The following is a 15,989-nucleotide window of genomic DNA, read 5'->3' as shown; positions in this document are numbered from 1 at the left end:
CTCTATGCATGCTACAATACTCACAATAGCATTCAAAGGAGCTACAAAGAAAATGGGGCTACTGCTCATAAAAAATTTGATCTCCAGATATACAATACATTAATCTCAATCCTATTCAGAAAGTTCAGATAAAAGAGCTCTGTTCAGGACAGGACAACCAAACAGCCTGGCATAAAATAAACTTTTCCTGTAAGTAGATCATAAACATTGTTTACATCTTCTAACTCACTCCCCTCCCTTCAAAAAATAAAACTCATTTTAAATATTTCACCTTCTCTGACTGTTTACAAGCCTAAAGAATAATCTTTAATGACAGAACAGACATGAGAAGCAAAAAGGATAATTGCTGGTTAAGAAATTACTTCATAACAACTGCCTCATCAGAAGTTATCTTAAGCTTAAGAAATAAATTAACACTGTGGGGTATTAGGTCAAGAGGCTGGAATGGTCCTATCTACATTCATTAAAGGAAAATCCAGGCTTCCATCCAATGCCTTGTTAAGGCTGACCTAGAACAGAGGCTAGATGGAGTTAAAGAATAAAGTAGCTATTTATTAAAAGGCCTCACTGGATACACCTTGGGCAGTACAAGAGCCCAGCCAGGTCTAAACCCAAGATGAACCAAAATGGTCACAAAATGGACAACCAGTCACAACGTCTCTCACTTTTATAAGTTCTGGTCCATTAGCATATTGGAGTTATTTGTTCAAGTTTTAAATTATGAAGTCCCATCCTTCTTGTTTTCCTCTCTTCAGTCCACCTTGTTTGTGCTCTTGGGCCTGAAATTTGGATCAGTTGTCCTTGGTCCCAAGGTAGAGAAGGAATTGGTTTTTCTAGCTAGTCTGTGAAGAGAGCTTACCATCCCTTAATATGAAGCTCAAAACTACACACTAAAGCAGTATAGAATGTGAAAAATATAAAAGCTAAAACCTAATGTGTCACACATCTAGTTCTTTCAGATTTTTTCCCCAGCCCCCACAGTTCTCCACAGAAATGCAGCTTCACAGCCCTCTGGGGTGCAGACCTATATGCCTTCTTCGAGGCTTCAGAGCCCCATTTTCTCACTACCCCTTGTTTACACATCTCCAGCCTCCTGGGGAATCAGGTGTGTTTCCTATTATGCCTGTTAACCTTACACTCAAGAATTTCCTGCTGTTCAGTGAAGACTTCAGGAGGATTGCTGGCAGCTCAAAACTCCCTGTTTGCTGCTCCCCTCTGCAATCCCAGAAGCAGCAGGGTGTTCTAGTGGCTGGTAACCAGCTAACATTCACACAGCTGTTTAAAAGGCAGTATTAGAGACTTAGAAAGATGAGATTGCTTCCATTGCTATCTGTCCTCTGTACACACTATAAAACAGTAGCATTCAAATCAGAGGCTGTTTGTGTATTCAGTTTCATTGACTCTTACTGCCACATGAGACACATGCAGGGAAAGCATTCTTAAACTTTTCCCTCACCCCCCCATGAATCCAAACATTATTGAATTTGCAAGACCATTTTATGGAATGGATGAGAATCAGAAAGAAGGCTCTGCTTTATTCCCTTCCCCACCATCTCAAGGATTATCCTGTATCCCTCATCCTTGACTTGTGACCCCCTTCTGTTTCTCAAGCTGGCAAACAGAATGTTTGTACTGTGTATAAATAAAATCATGGTGTCAGAAAGAGAAATTAAGAAAACAGGGGAAAGCATTACTAGTTCTAGGCTCAAAGGGATTGGGGACGTTCCTTTGAAATTTTAGTTTGTTCAACATTTTGAGTTTATAGGGGAGCTGATGTAGCTAGATTTGGTTTTGATTTCATCATTTTCCTACACCTTGCATCTTTATCTCACCTGTCTGTGTCTCTCTAGGATAGAATACTATCTCTATGTTTAACTGGAGTTTTGCAAAAGCTGGCATTTTGAGACATTTGCTCATTATTAGTTTGACACAGTTCAGTTTGTCCTCAGCAAAAATTTCTTTTTATAACAGACAAACAAAGGATATACCAGAAAGTAAACAATGAAGTGATTTTTCTGTTCCATTACCTTCACTTCAGTGTTTCAGCCATTCAGACAAGTAATCCTTATCAAACTATTTCTAAAATAACACAGAAATACCTTCTGAACACACTAAAACTGCAGTTTGGAAACATGTTAGCCCCCCCCTCTTTTCACAAGACAAGGTTATTTGCTTAAAGAAGGCATAATGCTACTACAAAAACTGTGAGCAGCTTCTCTTTTAGTACCTAATTAAAATATGTATGGTTCAGATTAACTGTACTGTAATACCACATTCATTATTTCCATACCTTTCTATCTGATCTAAAAGCTACATGCAATGTCTTAAGGTGTTTTCCTACATCACCTGACAGAGAGAATTTAAATTATTTTTCTATATTAACTTCCAATAAGCAAAGCTCAAAACCAAAATTAGCACAACCACAATACTGGAGCTCAGCATGAGCCAGCACACTCTGCTTCTCAGCTTAGTACATTAGTTCTGTCAGTCTCTGTTACAATGGGTACCGCCGCTCTCATGCTCAAACTAAATCATGTAAAACTAGCTTAGGCCTATTTATACTACTAACAACAGTACAAAGCTATGTCACAACTTCACACAGGTTATCTCCAAAATACATAATGGCATTTACATAATGAAAACAGTTTTGCAAGGACTACTCTGTTAAATCCCTTTCCTTGCTGCCACTTCATCTTATCACACATCTCCTTTGTCCTCAGTTTCAAAGAGCTGTGAAATTCTTCCATTTCTTACATGAACATCTGAACCTCTTTCTTCACAGTCATTCTTCTCAGCAACCCCACCAACTTATTTGGCTTTTCATCCCCAGCCCTCTACATCTTCTTACAGCTGATACTGCTGTACCATCCAAGCACTCACAGCTCCTCCTTTATAGCTTTTCTAAAACAGGCTAATTGTTTTTTAAGTCAATGTCCTATGTTCAATTCGGTCTGTTTTCAGAAACCGACCTGCCTAAAAAACTCCACCACAACATAGATAAGATAAGCTGGCAAAAGGCCCTGGCACACACTATAATTCAGCTGGCAAAATGCAGAAAAAAACCCAGAAGATCAAATTGCTATTTGGTCTTTGTCTTTTTTCTCTACATTCCTTCATAGTTTATCAGAAAAATCTTTGGGGTAAAAGGCTCTGAATCTAATTCAGAAAAAACAGTGTTGCAGAATCTGACAACATTGTTACACTGATGCTTTTGTCATAATGCATTTATTCACAGCTTTATTCTGAGACATTGCCAAGAGTCATCTTTAGACCGTTCAGCTTCAGCACAGAGCTCGAAAATGAAACATACACAAGGCAATTTGTCAGCGATGTTTTTAAGACAACACCAAACCAGGAATATCCCTAAGAGAAACTTCTATTACTAGATATCTCAACATTGGATAGGCAACAATGCCAAATAAGAATGAAATTCAGAATCTGATCATAACTGAGGGCAAAGACCTCTTTCTGATATATTCTACAGAGGCTGCATTTTCTGCTTATTTTGAAGGTAACCTAACTATATTTTTCTATGACTTTTAAGTACTTGTATTTATTAGGGTATTTGTTACAAACAAGTTGAGGCAAAACCAAAAGAGTTCATTACAGTTACCTCTGGAATTCACAGGGAGACGTTTTCACCCTAGAAAAAGTCTTCTTCGATCTCTTCTTGATTGTTGAATACCCGGAAAAATCCATTAATAGTTTTCACAGACAGCAGACTCCACTCAGGATGTACTGGATGAGTAATCCTGTCAAATCTCTGTAGCCATTCCAATGGCAGATGAAATTACCAGCACATTTTACCAGCTCGGTGGAACAAAACTAACAGAAACAGCAAAAATTTCTCTGGCCAAACTCTTTAAAACAGGTGTGTATGTTAAATAGCCGAATACGATTTACGAAGTGTCCATTGCAGCACGGAACACTGCCCGCACTCGGGTTTGCTTTGTGTTCTAACACTGCCCTCTCGTGACAGAGCACAGCTTTGCAAGCAGAAAGGATTTTTCCAAAGCAGTATGAAAACAAGGATTTATGAGGTCCTAATTATCAGTGTGTCTCTATTAAAGCCCTTAAAAGAATAGATGTAATAGTTCCTGTTATTATAATATCAAATAATAACTAATATCAATGTTTCTGTTTGTATGAAATCTCAACTTGGTCCTAATCAGTTCTACTAATGTTTTCTGAGAGAAATCACAGGCATCCACATTAGTAAGCTGCTCTGCAGCAAGAATCTGTGTGAATTAATACCTCACTGAAGTCTTGATCCATTAGTACGTTACAATTTAATTTCTGGTGCAAGACGTGTTCCACCACGCCTCTGTAGGAACAAAGGCTATTAAGACATTTTTAGTAGGGACCAAGTGCACAGTAACTTACTGCACTTCTCACGGGAGAAAGCTACCAATCACCAAAGATGAGTAGACAGAGATAGCACATGGTAGCTGTTACACGATGCATTAATTCCTAGGCTTGATGAAATTTAAGTTTCCCAAGTACACAGATAAACACCTAGCAAAATGGAACTCCTATATTTTTAATCAAGAGAATTGATTTTCCACATTTACATTAACACTGTAGGCATCATCATATAATCATAAAATAATTCAAGCTGCAAGAAAACTCAGGAGTTCATCTAACACAATCTCCTGTTTATGTGAAGTATTAAACAGTGTCCAAATTAATTAGTCATGTCTAAAGACATTTTAACTAGTAGGAACCTAAATATCAAGTTAGCTTCTCTCCTTCTATAAAGACGGAATAATCCTGTACTTTTACATGAGTCTACAAACTTCTAAACTCAGGCAAAGATCTGTATCTGTCCTGCTCTGCTGGAAGTTTCTCATTAGCATTAGTGCCATTTATAGTAAAATAGTAACAGCAGAGCAATTAGTCATTATTACAACTTTGTAAAGGACCTTCACTCCTGGGTGATGTGATTTGAAAATGTGCTCCAAGCACCCATACATCTTAAGCACTGGTCATCCATCCCCAGCTGGGAGCACAATGCTGTCAGCTGAGTGTGCCAGGGTTGCCCTGACAGCAATACAACACCTTACTGCCTCCTTCATCTGGGTTTATAGTGAGCACAGTAGGCAGGGAGTGCTAGCAAGTACTTCAATTTCAAGAATGACCAGTACCATGCCAACAAAAAAGTACAGGCAAAACTGTACAGGAACCACATCCTAGAGCTATAGGCAGGAGAATGAGAAGGAGACCAAGAATGGACAAGGAGGGGCATGGTATAAACCCCAAGCTGGAGCAAAACCAGAGAAAATGTTGGACTCAAACAGTATTTAGGGGTCCCCAAACATGAAAGTTATTCAGACAGGAATGGTAAATGCATGGGCTGCCATATTTTTGGCAGTGAGGCTGTATTCTAAGGCAGCTAGGCAGTGGTAAGAATTCAGTTAGTTGTTCACATGAGAAGGAAACGTGAGGTAAGAAATCGTGAATTGTAGTTCAACAGCTTCCTACTGGCAGGAAAATGAAGTTAACCTGAGCAAGCAGAAAAAAATATTTACATTATATTCATTAAGAAACTGAAGTGCTCCATACTCCATGTAATGGAACAAATCAACACTCCAAAGAGATTCTTAATTTAACATCCAGATTGTGCAGATATATTACTTTCTGAGTAAAGAGCATTGATTCTTCATAACAGTGTAGTGCCATCTTTTGGCAAACACTGGAAAATCCTGATTGCTTTAGACGTCCACAGAAAAGGGTCGCATAAGAGCCCAGTACTGTTCCAAATTGTGACAATACTAATGACAGCCAGGCCATGCCAAGAACTGCTCAAATTAAGCTAATTATACTCTCAATCAATCTCTACTTAGTACAGTGAAGAGGTTGCTAAAAATACTATGAAAGAAGTTCCTTTTGCATCTACCATTCTACTGCAGAAAATAAAAAGACCCAATGCTCACACACTGCCTTGACTTGCATTCTGACTCAATTTCAATGCTGATGTAATGCTCAACAAAGTGAAAAAAAACCAATTTCTGCTATGAGCAAAAAACTTTTCTCAATCAGCCAAACTTTGGGCAAAGAATACACCACCACCATCCCTCCCTACACAGGCTATATTCAATCCAGGTGGGGAAAATGGGTAGTAGTCTCTGTAAGGTTCTGAATAGCTACTCATGCAAAGACACAACGAGTTCCTTATCAGAGGTACAAACTCATGCCAAGCTACATCATGGGACAATCACTGGTCTCAAACATGGGAGCAGAGAAGGGATAGCATGCCTTACCAGAAGACTAAGCTCACAGCAGAAAGTGCGTGACATTAGACAACACGGATGGGAGACTCTAGGAGAAGTATCTCATCCATCTGGGTTTTTATTTACTCTAAATTTTATAAATCCAGGAGCACCAAGATACTGAGAAACCACTTTAAATTTGGGAGAATCTTACTTGCTCTTCTGTTTCTTAACACTAACCTATAGGCTTCTTGTCCAACATGGCAGCAGCTCCAGTAGTCTGCTATTACTACACGACTTCCCCATTTCTGTAGTGGAAACTGCATTATGCTGTTATTAGACTGCACTGCTAGAGGCTTCACTTAACTTCCTGAACAAGAACTGAATTAAAATGTTTCTAGGGAATGAATTAACAATTCTCCAATCTTTAGCACAACTTCAATAGCACTACTAGAAAAGAAAGAGGAGACTTGTTCCACATTGAAATGTAGACCATTTCCAGAGCATTACATTTCAGCTTCTTGAAAACAATGGCACGACTTGCCCTCCTTAGACTAAGGACAACTAAGACTAAAAGAGACTCAGAGAAACATATACAACCTTGTGATACGAAAAAATACCTGTGTAGAATGTGTCAATATCTACCTCACCCATAAATGGTGTTCTCTCTTTGTACTAGAGACTGGATGGTTGCAATGAAAAATCTATTTTACCTGGTGGTTGCTTGTATCAGACACCTTCACATCCAGCGATCCTGTCAGGACAGCATACCAATTCGTTCCAATATCGCCCTGACGGAATACTGGAAAGATGAAATCTTGTAAATAAGAGTTATCACTAAGTTTAGCAACAGTAATGAACTTTTTCTCACATATTACTGCAATACTTCAGTCACTGCTGGCACCATCCAATTTGCCATATGAGATTACTTATTTACTATTACAGTAATACTTGCACTGACACTGGAAAGCACATATTTTAGTAAACTAGTCAATACACTATGGAAACAATGAAAGCACACAGAACCACTTCACTCTTCTCTCCAGTTTGCTTCTGTTCTACTCTTCTTTTAATTAACTACCCAACCAAAGAAACAACAAAAACAAGGAAGAAGTTTTTCTGAAAAATGTCCCTTTGAAATTCACAATCTTCCAGTGCAGACACAGCTACCAGTAAGAGTTCTGGCTGAACAGCAACTGCAAGACTTTAATGTCCAGGCAGCATACCAACTGTATGATTACAGAGCATCAAAATCCCTGTTACTCTAAGCAAACCCCAGTGCTGCATGCCAGATTTACCTGAGGTGTTTCTAAGACTTTACTAATACCACAGGTTTTCATCAGCTATTCTCCTGGTATGCATTCCCATCACAGGACTACCACTAATTTCCATCTCAGCTTCACACACCAAGCACAGGTGTACACCTACCTCAGGCCCACGGGCTGCCGGACCTGCTGCACCTCTCAGCAGTTTGCAGCTCTGCAGGCCTGGCTTGTGCCAGGGTGCCTGGAAACCACACACTATCATTGATGTGCCTTGCTGACACACCTTTGCCCCTGACAGCACAAAGCACTGGCAAAGGCAATCAATACTACATTTACAGGGGAAGAACGAGGCTTAAGTCCAATGACTGGCTTGTAATCTCTCAACAGAACAGTGGCAGAGTCTTACATCCTACTGTATGCCCTGTTAACATAGATTCACTACACACTGCATTTGTAGAGCAAGCAGCACTTTAGTCCTGCCTTGCCCCATGTAAACATTCCACTGATTCTGCTCTCATTAATCTCCTAAAGACAATCACAGTCTAACCCCCAAGTTTATCTACATAAAATACATAATCATATGAAGCTGTCTTACATGTGATTCCTTTTTCCAGATTTTCATAATATCCACAGAGACATATCTGCTGGAGAAGGTTTGGATGAAATTTCTCAAAAGCTTTCACTTCTTTCAGTCGTGTGAATATTATATCTACATCTTCACTAGAACGTTCCAAAGGCCTGCAAGAAAACAAAAGACAAGGGCTTCATCAGAGAAACATCCCCATGCATGCACCGAACTTAAAAATGCTTGCATTAACTATCACACCATAATATAAACAAATTAAAATGCATTTTACAACTACATAATGAAGTCCTTCAAGACATCCTAACAACTGCCCTTTATCAACTTGAGCATGATTCTTATCATTTCAAAACAGGCAGAATCCAGAAGCCCTCTTAGCACCAAAGTCTCAATGCAGCATCACTGTACAAGTATATATGATGATACAGTCCTTATCCTAAAGATCTTAGAATATATAGTTTTAGGTTTGTAAGAAAACATTAACAAACAGATGCCCAAACACACAGAGGTCTGTGGAATCAGTGCCCAAAACAAATGTTCTCTATCTGGCTAAATGGAAAGAATTAGATACCAACAGTAACTCCTACATCCAAGCTTCTCTTCTGCATTTTACTGACTATAAACTGTCTTTCCTCTTCTCACTTTCAAGGAAGAAGGAAGACTTTAATACATACCTTCTCTTCCATGAAGTTTCTGTCTCTTAGTGTTGGACAAATTCAATATGCAAGCAAGAATCTTAATTTTTCATCAGTGACAGTTACGAGTTTTAATTCCAATATTTAAAATATTTTAAACCTTTGACAGCAACACCTTTTTTTAAAAAACAAGATCTCAAGAAAAATAAAATTGCAGAGCTCTCTACAACAAAGTAGCATGCGGAGCAGCCATTCAGCGTCTTCAGCATATTACTACATATTTATGAAAATAAAGTAAATTAGTTCTGTAACACACTTTAAATGTGATTATCAAATATTATGAATCAACAGGTAAGCCAAACAATAGCTGCCAGCATTAGAAAAAAAAATTATAACAGACTAAACGCAAACAACTACGGACAGAAGAAACAGAATTTTCCTAGGACATCATGCTGGATCAGATGAAGAAATTATTCATGTATAAAGGCATAACAGAAAGAGAGATAATTGCTAGTAATCATTAGACTTAGCACTCACTCAAAAGTTGCTAGTTAATTTTACTGACAAAAATGTCCTTTTCGCCAGTGGGTGAGCTTATAATGAACAGAAGGTAGCTACAATGAACAAAGACTAAGTTCACAAATACATATCTTTATTCATCTTATTGTTATAATAGTGTAAGCACTCCTTCCAACATGATTTTTTAAAGATTCCTCTTTGAAATCAAAGACTTTAAGGAATAATCTAAATCTTTATCTCAGTGAAGAAACCCAGATCCTACTTGCAATGCATCTCAGTATCTCATCTTTCTTATTAAATTATGTCTAGGAGGGATTAAATCTCTATTCTCGTTTATACTCCAATTTACCCTTATTAACTACAGATGAGAATAATAATTCTCTGGTGTATGCACTTGCTTCTACATCACAGTGACATCCTCTTACCACTTCAAACTACAATCTACTACAATAGCTCTCTTTTGAAATATTTCATGTAAGATTTTCACCCATTTCTTTTTTTCTTGACTGTGCACTAGCTGACAAGTACTAATAAGCATTACCTCTCTTGTCAAAATCCTTTTAAGAAGATTAGGAGGTGCAGCTTGCAAACAGATTTATAATCTGCTAATACAAGATCCCTACCCAAACTACACTAACTCTTGAAAAACTAACTACCTTAATTTACAGACTCTCAAAAATAACAGCAAAACCCAACAACTCAGAAAGGTGAGATCATTCTCAGAAAATCATACAGTTCAAGATTTAGCTGTTTGGTTAAGATAATGAATTCTTATTCATAAAAATAAACAAGGATTCAACTTGTTTGACAAGAAGCCTTTGGATTTTTTTCAGAGCTCCTGGGAAATGTCCCCAGGGTTAAGGAGTAAGGAATTAACAACAGATTTCCCAAGCTGAGGTGGCCCTTATCCTTAGGAGCACATGAAATCTTGCCAGTGTAAAATTTCAGACTGCAGTGTAACAGTGGTATTAGTAGCACTCAAACTCATTTCTACTAAGTGTTTATAATCTATAGCAATGAATCTGGTTTCAAAAGCCAAGTATTAGTTACTGAGAAAAATGTACCATGGCATCAATTAACTGCTTTTCCGCAGGCCTGCAAAACTCAGGCAAAGTTTGACCACTTTCTACAAAGCATCTTTTAATAAAATTATCATCACAGTAACTTGCAATTATCATTAACTTGACATTAATTATCATTAACTTAACATGAATCTATTTATTATGCCAAATTTTGTTTTCTGTTTCCTAAGAACAAGGTCCCTAACCTGGAACATAAACAGGACAGGACAACATAAATTTGTTTCTTCATCATAGCTATCTTACTGTAAATTTGTTTTTTGTAAGGCATAGTTTGGAGTAATACTTAAATAGCTAATGTTATAATACAGTCTTTAGACCATTAATGATTCAATCTATTAATAGAAAAGTGCTACTGCTGGCAGATGGAGAATTAGTCAAGCTTTATTTTCACTGTAGTCACACTTTAAAAAGGCAATGGTATTAATCCAAAAAGGAACCATTCCCCAGAACACAAAGATATGCTGCACAAATCAATCCCAAGGAATATCCCTACACTCCCAATATGGCACCAAAAGCCCCTGGACAGACTTTTCCAGATACCTCATCAGAGTACCTAAAGACAGTTCTCTGGGATCACCGCTGCTCAGTCTCACTGAGCTTAGCCTCCTTTGCTGAACTACTGCTGGTGCAGGATTATTTCTGTTCTGTTACATGGAGGCTGATGCTGCTGAAGTATCCCTTCACTGCTGATGCTGCAGAGTTACAATCTCATATCCGTGAGCAAACAAAGTCAAAAAACGCATTTCAGTGGGTCTTCAGCTACCACTTGATTTTCTGCTAAAGCTTCTGTCCTACACCCATTTCTGAAATCTCAAGACCAATGTATGGAATTAGGATCACAGGTTAATCTAAAAGAATTAACAAATATATTAAACCAATTAAGATTCTCCAGCTCTCATTTGGTAGATGTATGAGCTGGAGTAAAAGTATTTTAAGGCAAGTGAAGCACCTCCTCCCTAGACCATCCCACCCAATTTAAAATGAAATTTAAGTCAAACTCTGCCAACATCTCATTTCACTGTAGCCAAAGCCAAGGGGGCACTTCCAGAGTAGCAAAACAGGACTACCAAATAAATTATTAGGAAGGGATGAAAAACAAGAGTAACCCTACAAGCCTTTCTGCTTTGTTTGACCCCAAAATGCCTTCTTATTTATATTACTAATTTGCCTCTTCAGAGCATAGTAAGTGATTAGCTGGCAGTAAAGTTTTCACACAAGACATCATCTATCTTCTGCTGCTTCAATACAACATCACAGCTACATATAGAAGTGGTAGCATCAATGCTAGTTACACATTTCTATTCAATTATGTCCATAAGACATTTTTTAAAGATTATTTTATCCCTCCTTATTTGGATGTGAAGATTGCAAGATCATATTTTATAGAGACAAAATTTTCTTGACAATGTCTGCTTGACTACCTATGAAAGGCAATTATAAAGAAAATCTGCCCCAAGTCTATCATCATAAGGCTGTTAAGCTCAACATGAGCTGGCAGTGCTGGCAGCCCTGGAAGCCAACCATATCCTGGGCAGGATCTAAAGCAGCAGGGCCAGCAGGTCCAGGGAGATAATTCTCCCCTTCTACTCTGCTCTCATGAGACCCCACGTGGAATACTGCACTCAGCTCTGGAACCCCCAACATAATAAGAACATGAACCTGCTGGAGCAAGTCCAGAGGAGAAGCATGAAGGTGATGAGAGGGCTTGAGCTCCTCTCCTATGAACACAGGCTGAGAGAGAAGAGAAGGCTCCAAGGAGATTTTAGAGCACCTTCCAGTACACCTAATGGGGCCTACAAGAAAGCTGGAGAAGGACAAGACATGTAGTGACAGGTCAAGGGGCCGTGGTTTTAAACTGCAAGAGGATATGTTGAAATTAGATATTAGGAATACATTTCAAATTAAAGGCACAGGAACAGTTTGCCCAGAGACACTATGGATGCTCCATTCCTGGCAGTGTTCAAGGCCAGGTTGGCCAGGGCCCTGAGCAACCTGATCTAGTGGAAGCTGCCCCTGTCCATGGCAAGAGGGGTTGGAATGAGACAACCTAAGGTCCCCTCCAACCCAAGCCATTCTATAATTCTCTGTTGTATTTTTAAATGTAAACTATTCAAGCTCAGAAGTTCAAATACAGACAGAGGATAACTGCTACAATTCTTCACATAAACAACCCAGACAAAGTATTTCTGCTCACATGTAATATACATAGCTTTATAAAAGAACCAATTTTGATTAAGTATTTTTAAGATTAAGTATTTGAATATTTATGTAGGATGTTATGAAAGACTTGTTAACCTAAAAGAAAGAAACAAGTTGGAGTTTTTTGATTTGCTTTTGTTAACTTAATCCAGCTATTAACTATTACTTTCTGTTATCACATGTCCTTTTCTTTACATTCTTTCTCATAGTGGGTTTGACATTTGAGGAAAAAAACCCCAAAATTTATGTGGTTTTACCTTCTTTGACAAGATGCCTCTAGAATTTTAAATTTTTTTTTTAATAAAATGTGTTCAAAAACCTGAATCATGCTCTAACTGAATGAAAGCATTGAATTCCCTTCCCTTGATCTTTTTAACTTTTTAAAACAGCAGTATTTCAATTCAGACAGCAATGAACAGCCCACAAAAGATGAGCAGATGGATCTATTTCTTCCACTGGTGAAACTGTAGAAAACAGCTAAAACACTAGAACAGACAAATAAAATGAGTTCATCGCTGGGTTAAAACCAAAGCATCAATGCAAAGATGCAAAGGCAAACTCTACAAGCTGGAAAGTACCAGTAACCCCTACCATGGGCCATTTAGTGAATTTAATAGTACTTTAAAATATATTCAGCTGTGAAACATGAGCAAATAAACAGCACCAAGGAATGCCAATTAAAACCAGATCACTTCTCTATGCTCTCTGTACTTTCTTCTGTCCTTTCCTGATATGCAGAAAAACAATGTTGCAGGGATGTAGAAAAATACCAGTACCCACAGACCACCTTCCCTTAGTGAGAGCAGGACAATACTGCAACTCTCTCCTCCACACAATGCTGTAAGACTGACTTCTCATTTTTCTTTGAGAAAGGAAAGTTTAAGAGTAGAATACCAGTGATTTAACAAAGCATTTTAGATTAGTGTAGTAAGGCACTTAAATGCTACCAATTAATGAAGTTACTTTTAACTGAAGCAGTTTCCAGATAAGGGTTTACTTCAATGGCAGCAGAAGATAATTAACTCCCACCAAGAGCACTTTTCTCTTTTTAGAGTGGTATTACCAAATCTGTTTTCAACACTCACATGTCAGATCCTCTTTCCATTGTCATGGGAAAAGCCTCATCATGAGGCTTTTAAACAATAATCACATTTCTATTCTTTTCTCTTGAATGTCATTTTAAGAGACTTTGGGATTCCAATTCTCATTTTCTCTGACAAAACAGAATTTCATTTAAACACTCTTTCCTAGGACTCTTACACACCTAAATAATTCTGGAGTTTAGACTTAAAAAAAAAAAAAAGCAAACCAAGTAAAATTACTCATGCTTAGTTTTCATTACTACTGTCACCTACACTGAGATAATCTCTCAGTTCCTGTACATGAGGTACAAGAAATATTGTAGATAATCCTGCTCTACACAGGTACCAAATGTCCAGCCAGTTAAATGCAGACTGACTGGCTGCCAGCTGCAGTCAGACAGAATTTGTTAAAGTTGAGTTCTGTCTTCTTTAGTGAGGACAAAAGAAATGCAAATATAAGGGACTCTCCTTTACCTACCCCATTATCATATTACTCAATTAAATAATTTTGATCAATACACTGAAAAATTATTGGAGAGTTAAACAGAGCAACCAAGTGTGCTCATTTCTTTACATACTCTGATGTATCAATTATGCATCCTTCCAAAAGATCAATTTTTAGATCTGTATATACAGTAGAATGGCAAAAGATGTATTTATTAGCTGATTATATTCATAAAGATTTCTCTCAAGTTAAAAACGCACTACCTCAACAATACAGATCTAGTAGGAAATAGACTCTTTTCCACCTTCATTTGCTGTCTAGAAAGATAGAATAATTCAAGAGAAATCAAAATGCAGAATTATGTTCCTTTATTTGTGAGAATCTCTATATATTACAGATGCTTTGTAATGAAGATGTGACTAAATCATACTGAATTAAACCTCTAAATTTCATAAACATAAACTGAAGCTCAGGACAGTTAAAATTCCATTTGACAGAAGTAAATCCAGATGAAATTACATTAACCAGCACTGTAGCTTCATAATAAACATTAAAAGCACTTTAATATGAAGACAGACTCTGAGATACACTGCAAATTAAATCTGTAATTGAACAATATGGAAGTGATGATATCCGTTGATTCAAACTCTGGCCACCACTATTCACCAATAACACCATGCCAAATGCTCCTCTCCTGATTTAGGATCTGCATTGTAACAGCAAGTGAAAATTTAAAATTTCCAGCAACAATGACAGAAATTTTACAGATTAACATTTGTGGGCATTTTGACAACTGACAAATTCAAAGATGAAAGGGAAAGTCAGTTCAGGAAACATCTACAGATATTGATAAAGCAGCCAAAATAGTAACTGACCATGACAAATACAGAGCAGAAAATACAGCACAAAGGAAGTATCATTAGAATGATAAGCTTTGCTAAATGCAGCAAATTTTAAGATGGAGACAAAAACAGATGTCATGCTAGATAAGAAGAATGCGTGTATTTGGAAAATATCTGGTGACTGATATCAGGTGACTGATATAACACCTGACTTTGAGGGCACAGTTTCAATTAGCTGGTTTGTTGCTTTTTTTATTCCTTTGCTGGAATATGGAATTTTGTTATAAAAGAAATTTAATCTGCTCAGAGTATAGGATTTTAGAGATCAAATCCTAACAACATGTCAGAAAGAACTCAGGCAACGAGAGTTTAAACATGTTTCCAGTATCATCTGGTGAAAGAGAAAACCTACAGGCGCACATGTAGCATACCAATCTGCAGCCACTTCACAAGACTACCAACTGAATTTGAATGTATCATGTCCTATCAGCCATGTGCACATACTGCCTTGCTCTGCCGGGCTATGACAATGTTTACACATGCTGGGGTAATCACCTCCTCTTAATACCTGTCCATGGCACAAGTGTGTAACTTACTGCAATCACATGTAATTAATGTTAGCCAATACTGCAAATGTGTAAACCAGAGAGCAAAAATAAAACAGTTTGTTTAAAATACAACTCCAGCTCTCACTAGGATTTAATCTGAATTTCATCAAATGCACAGACCTACAAACAATTATTTTGGTTTTTCTAAGAAAACATGGAAAGGAAAAAGCTTTTTTATTATTCATCAAAGACTGCACCTTTGCACTGAACTAGAAAATGAGGTGCATGATGTGGAAAGGTAAATCTGTTATTCATTGCTCTCAGAAGACTGCACCCTCACATGAGTGCTAGAAAGCACTTGGGCTATGTCTGTACAGCTCTGAGTTTCCACATCCACTGCAGAGCCTTCTGCTGCTATATCCCCACACAGACTTGATCCAAGCATATACCAGCTTAGTCACACAGCACACAGAGAAAACACAAAGCACACAAGCCAACCGGAACTGCAGTGTATATCCATGATTTTGTTCAGATGCAAACTACATGAAAATTGGGATATTCCTATGGATTTGTTACAAAT

At 37.7% G+C, this 15,989-nt stretch overlaps 1 protein-coding gene across 3 annotated transcripts in view; it reads right to left on the bottom strand.

The window, feature by feature from the left end:
- The window catches only part of RAPGEF4 (Rap guanine nucleotide exchange factor 4), a 143,247-nt gene that overhangs the window by 123,270 nt on the left and 3,988 nt on the right, over positions 1 to 15,989 (bottom strand). For 2 of the 3 annotated variants that reach the window (XM_059853117.1, XM_059853118.1), the window contains exons 2-3: positions 8,070 to 8,212; positions 6,923 to 7,011 (exon numbers count right to left, since the gene is read on the bottom strand). In XM_059853117.1, coding sequence (XP_059709100.1) covers positions 6,923 to 7,011; positions 8,070 to 8,212 — 232 coding nt within the window. Of the gene's footprint in view, positions 1 to 3,613; positions 3,845 to 6,922; positions 7,012 to 8,069; positions 8,213 to 15,989 lie in introns of those variants that run through there. The other variant, XM_059853119.1, reaches the window with a different exon arrangement.

Source organism: Haemorhous mexicanus, chromosome 8 (genome assembly GCF_027477595.1).
Source record: "Haemorhous mexicanus isolate bHaeMex1 chromosome 8, bHaeMex1.pri, whole genome shotgun sequence".
NCBI classification, from domain to species: domain Eukaryota; kingdom Metazoa; phylum Chordata; class Aves; order Passeriformes; family Fringillidae; genus Haemorhous; species Haemorhous mexicanus.
This window is presented reverse-complemented; position numbering and strand designations above follow the sequence as displayed.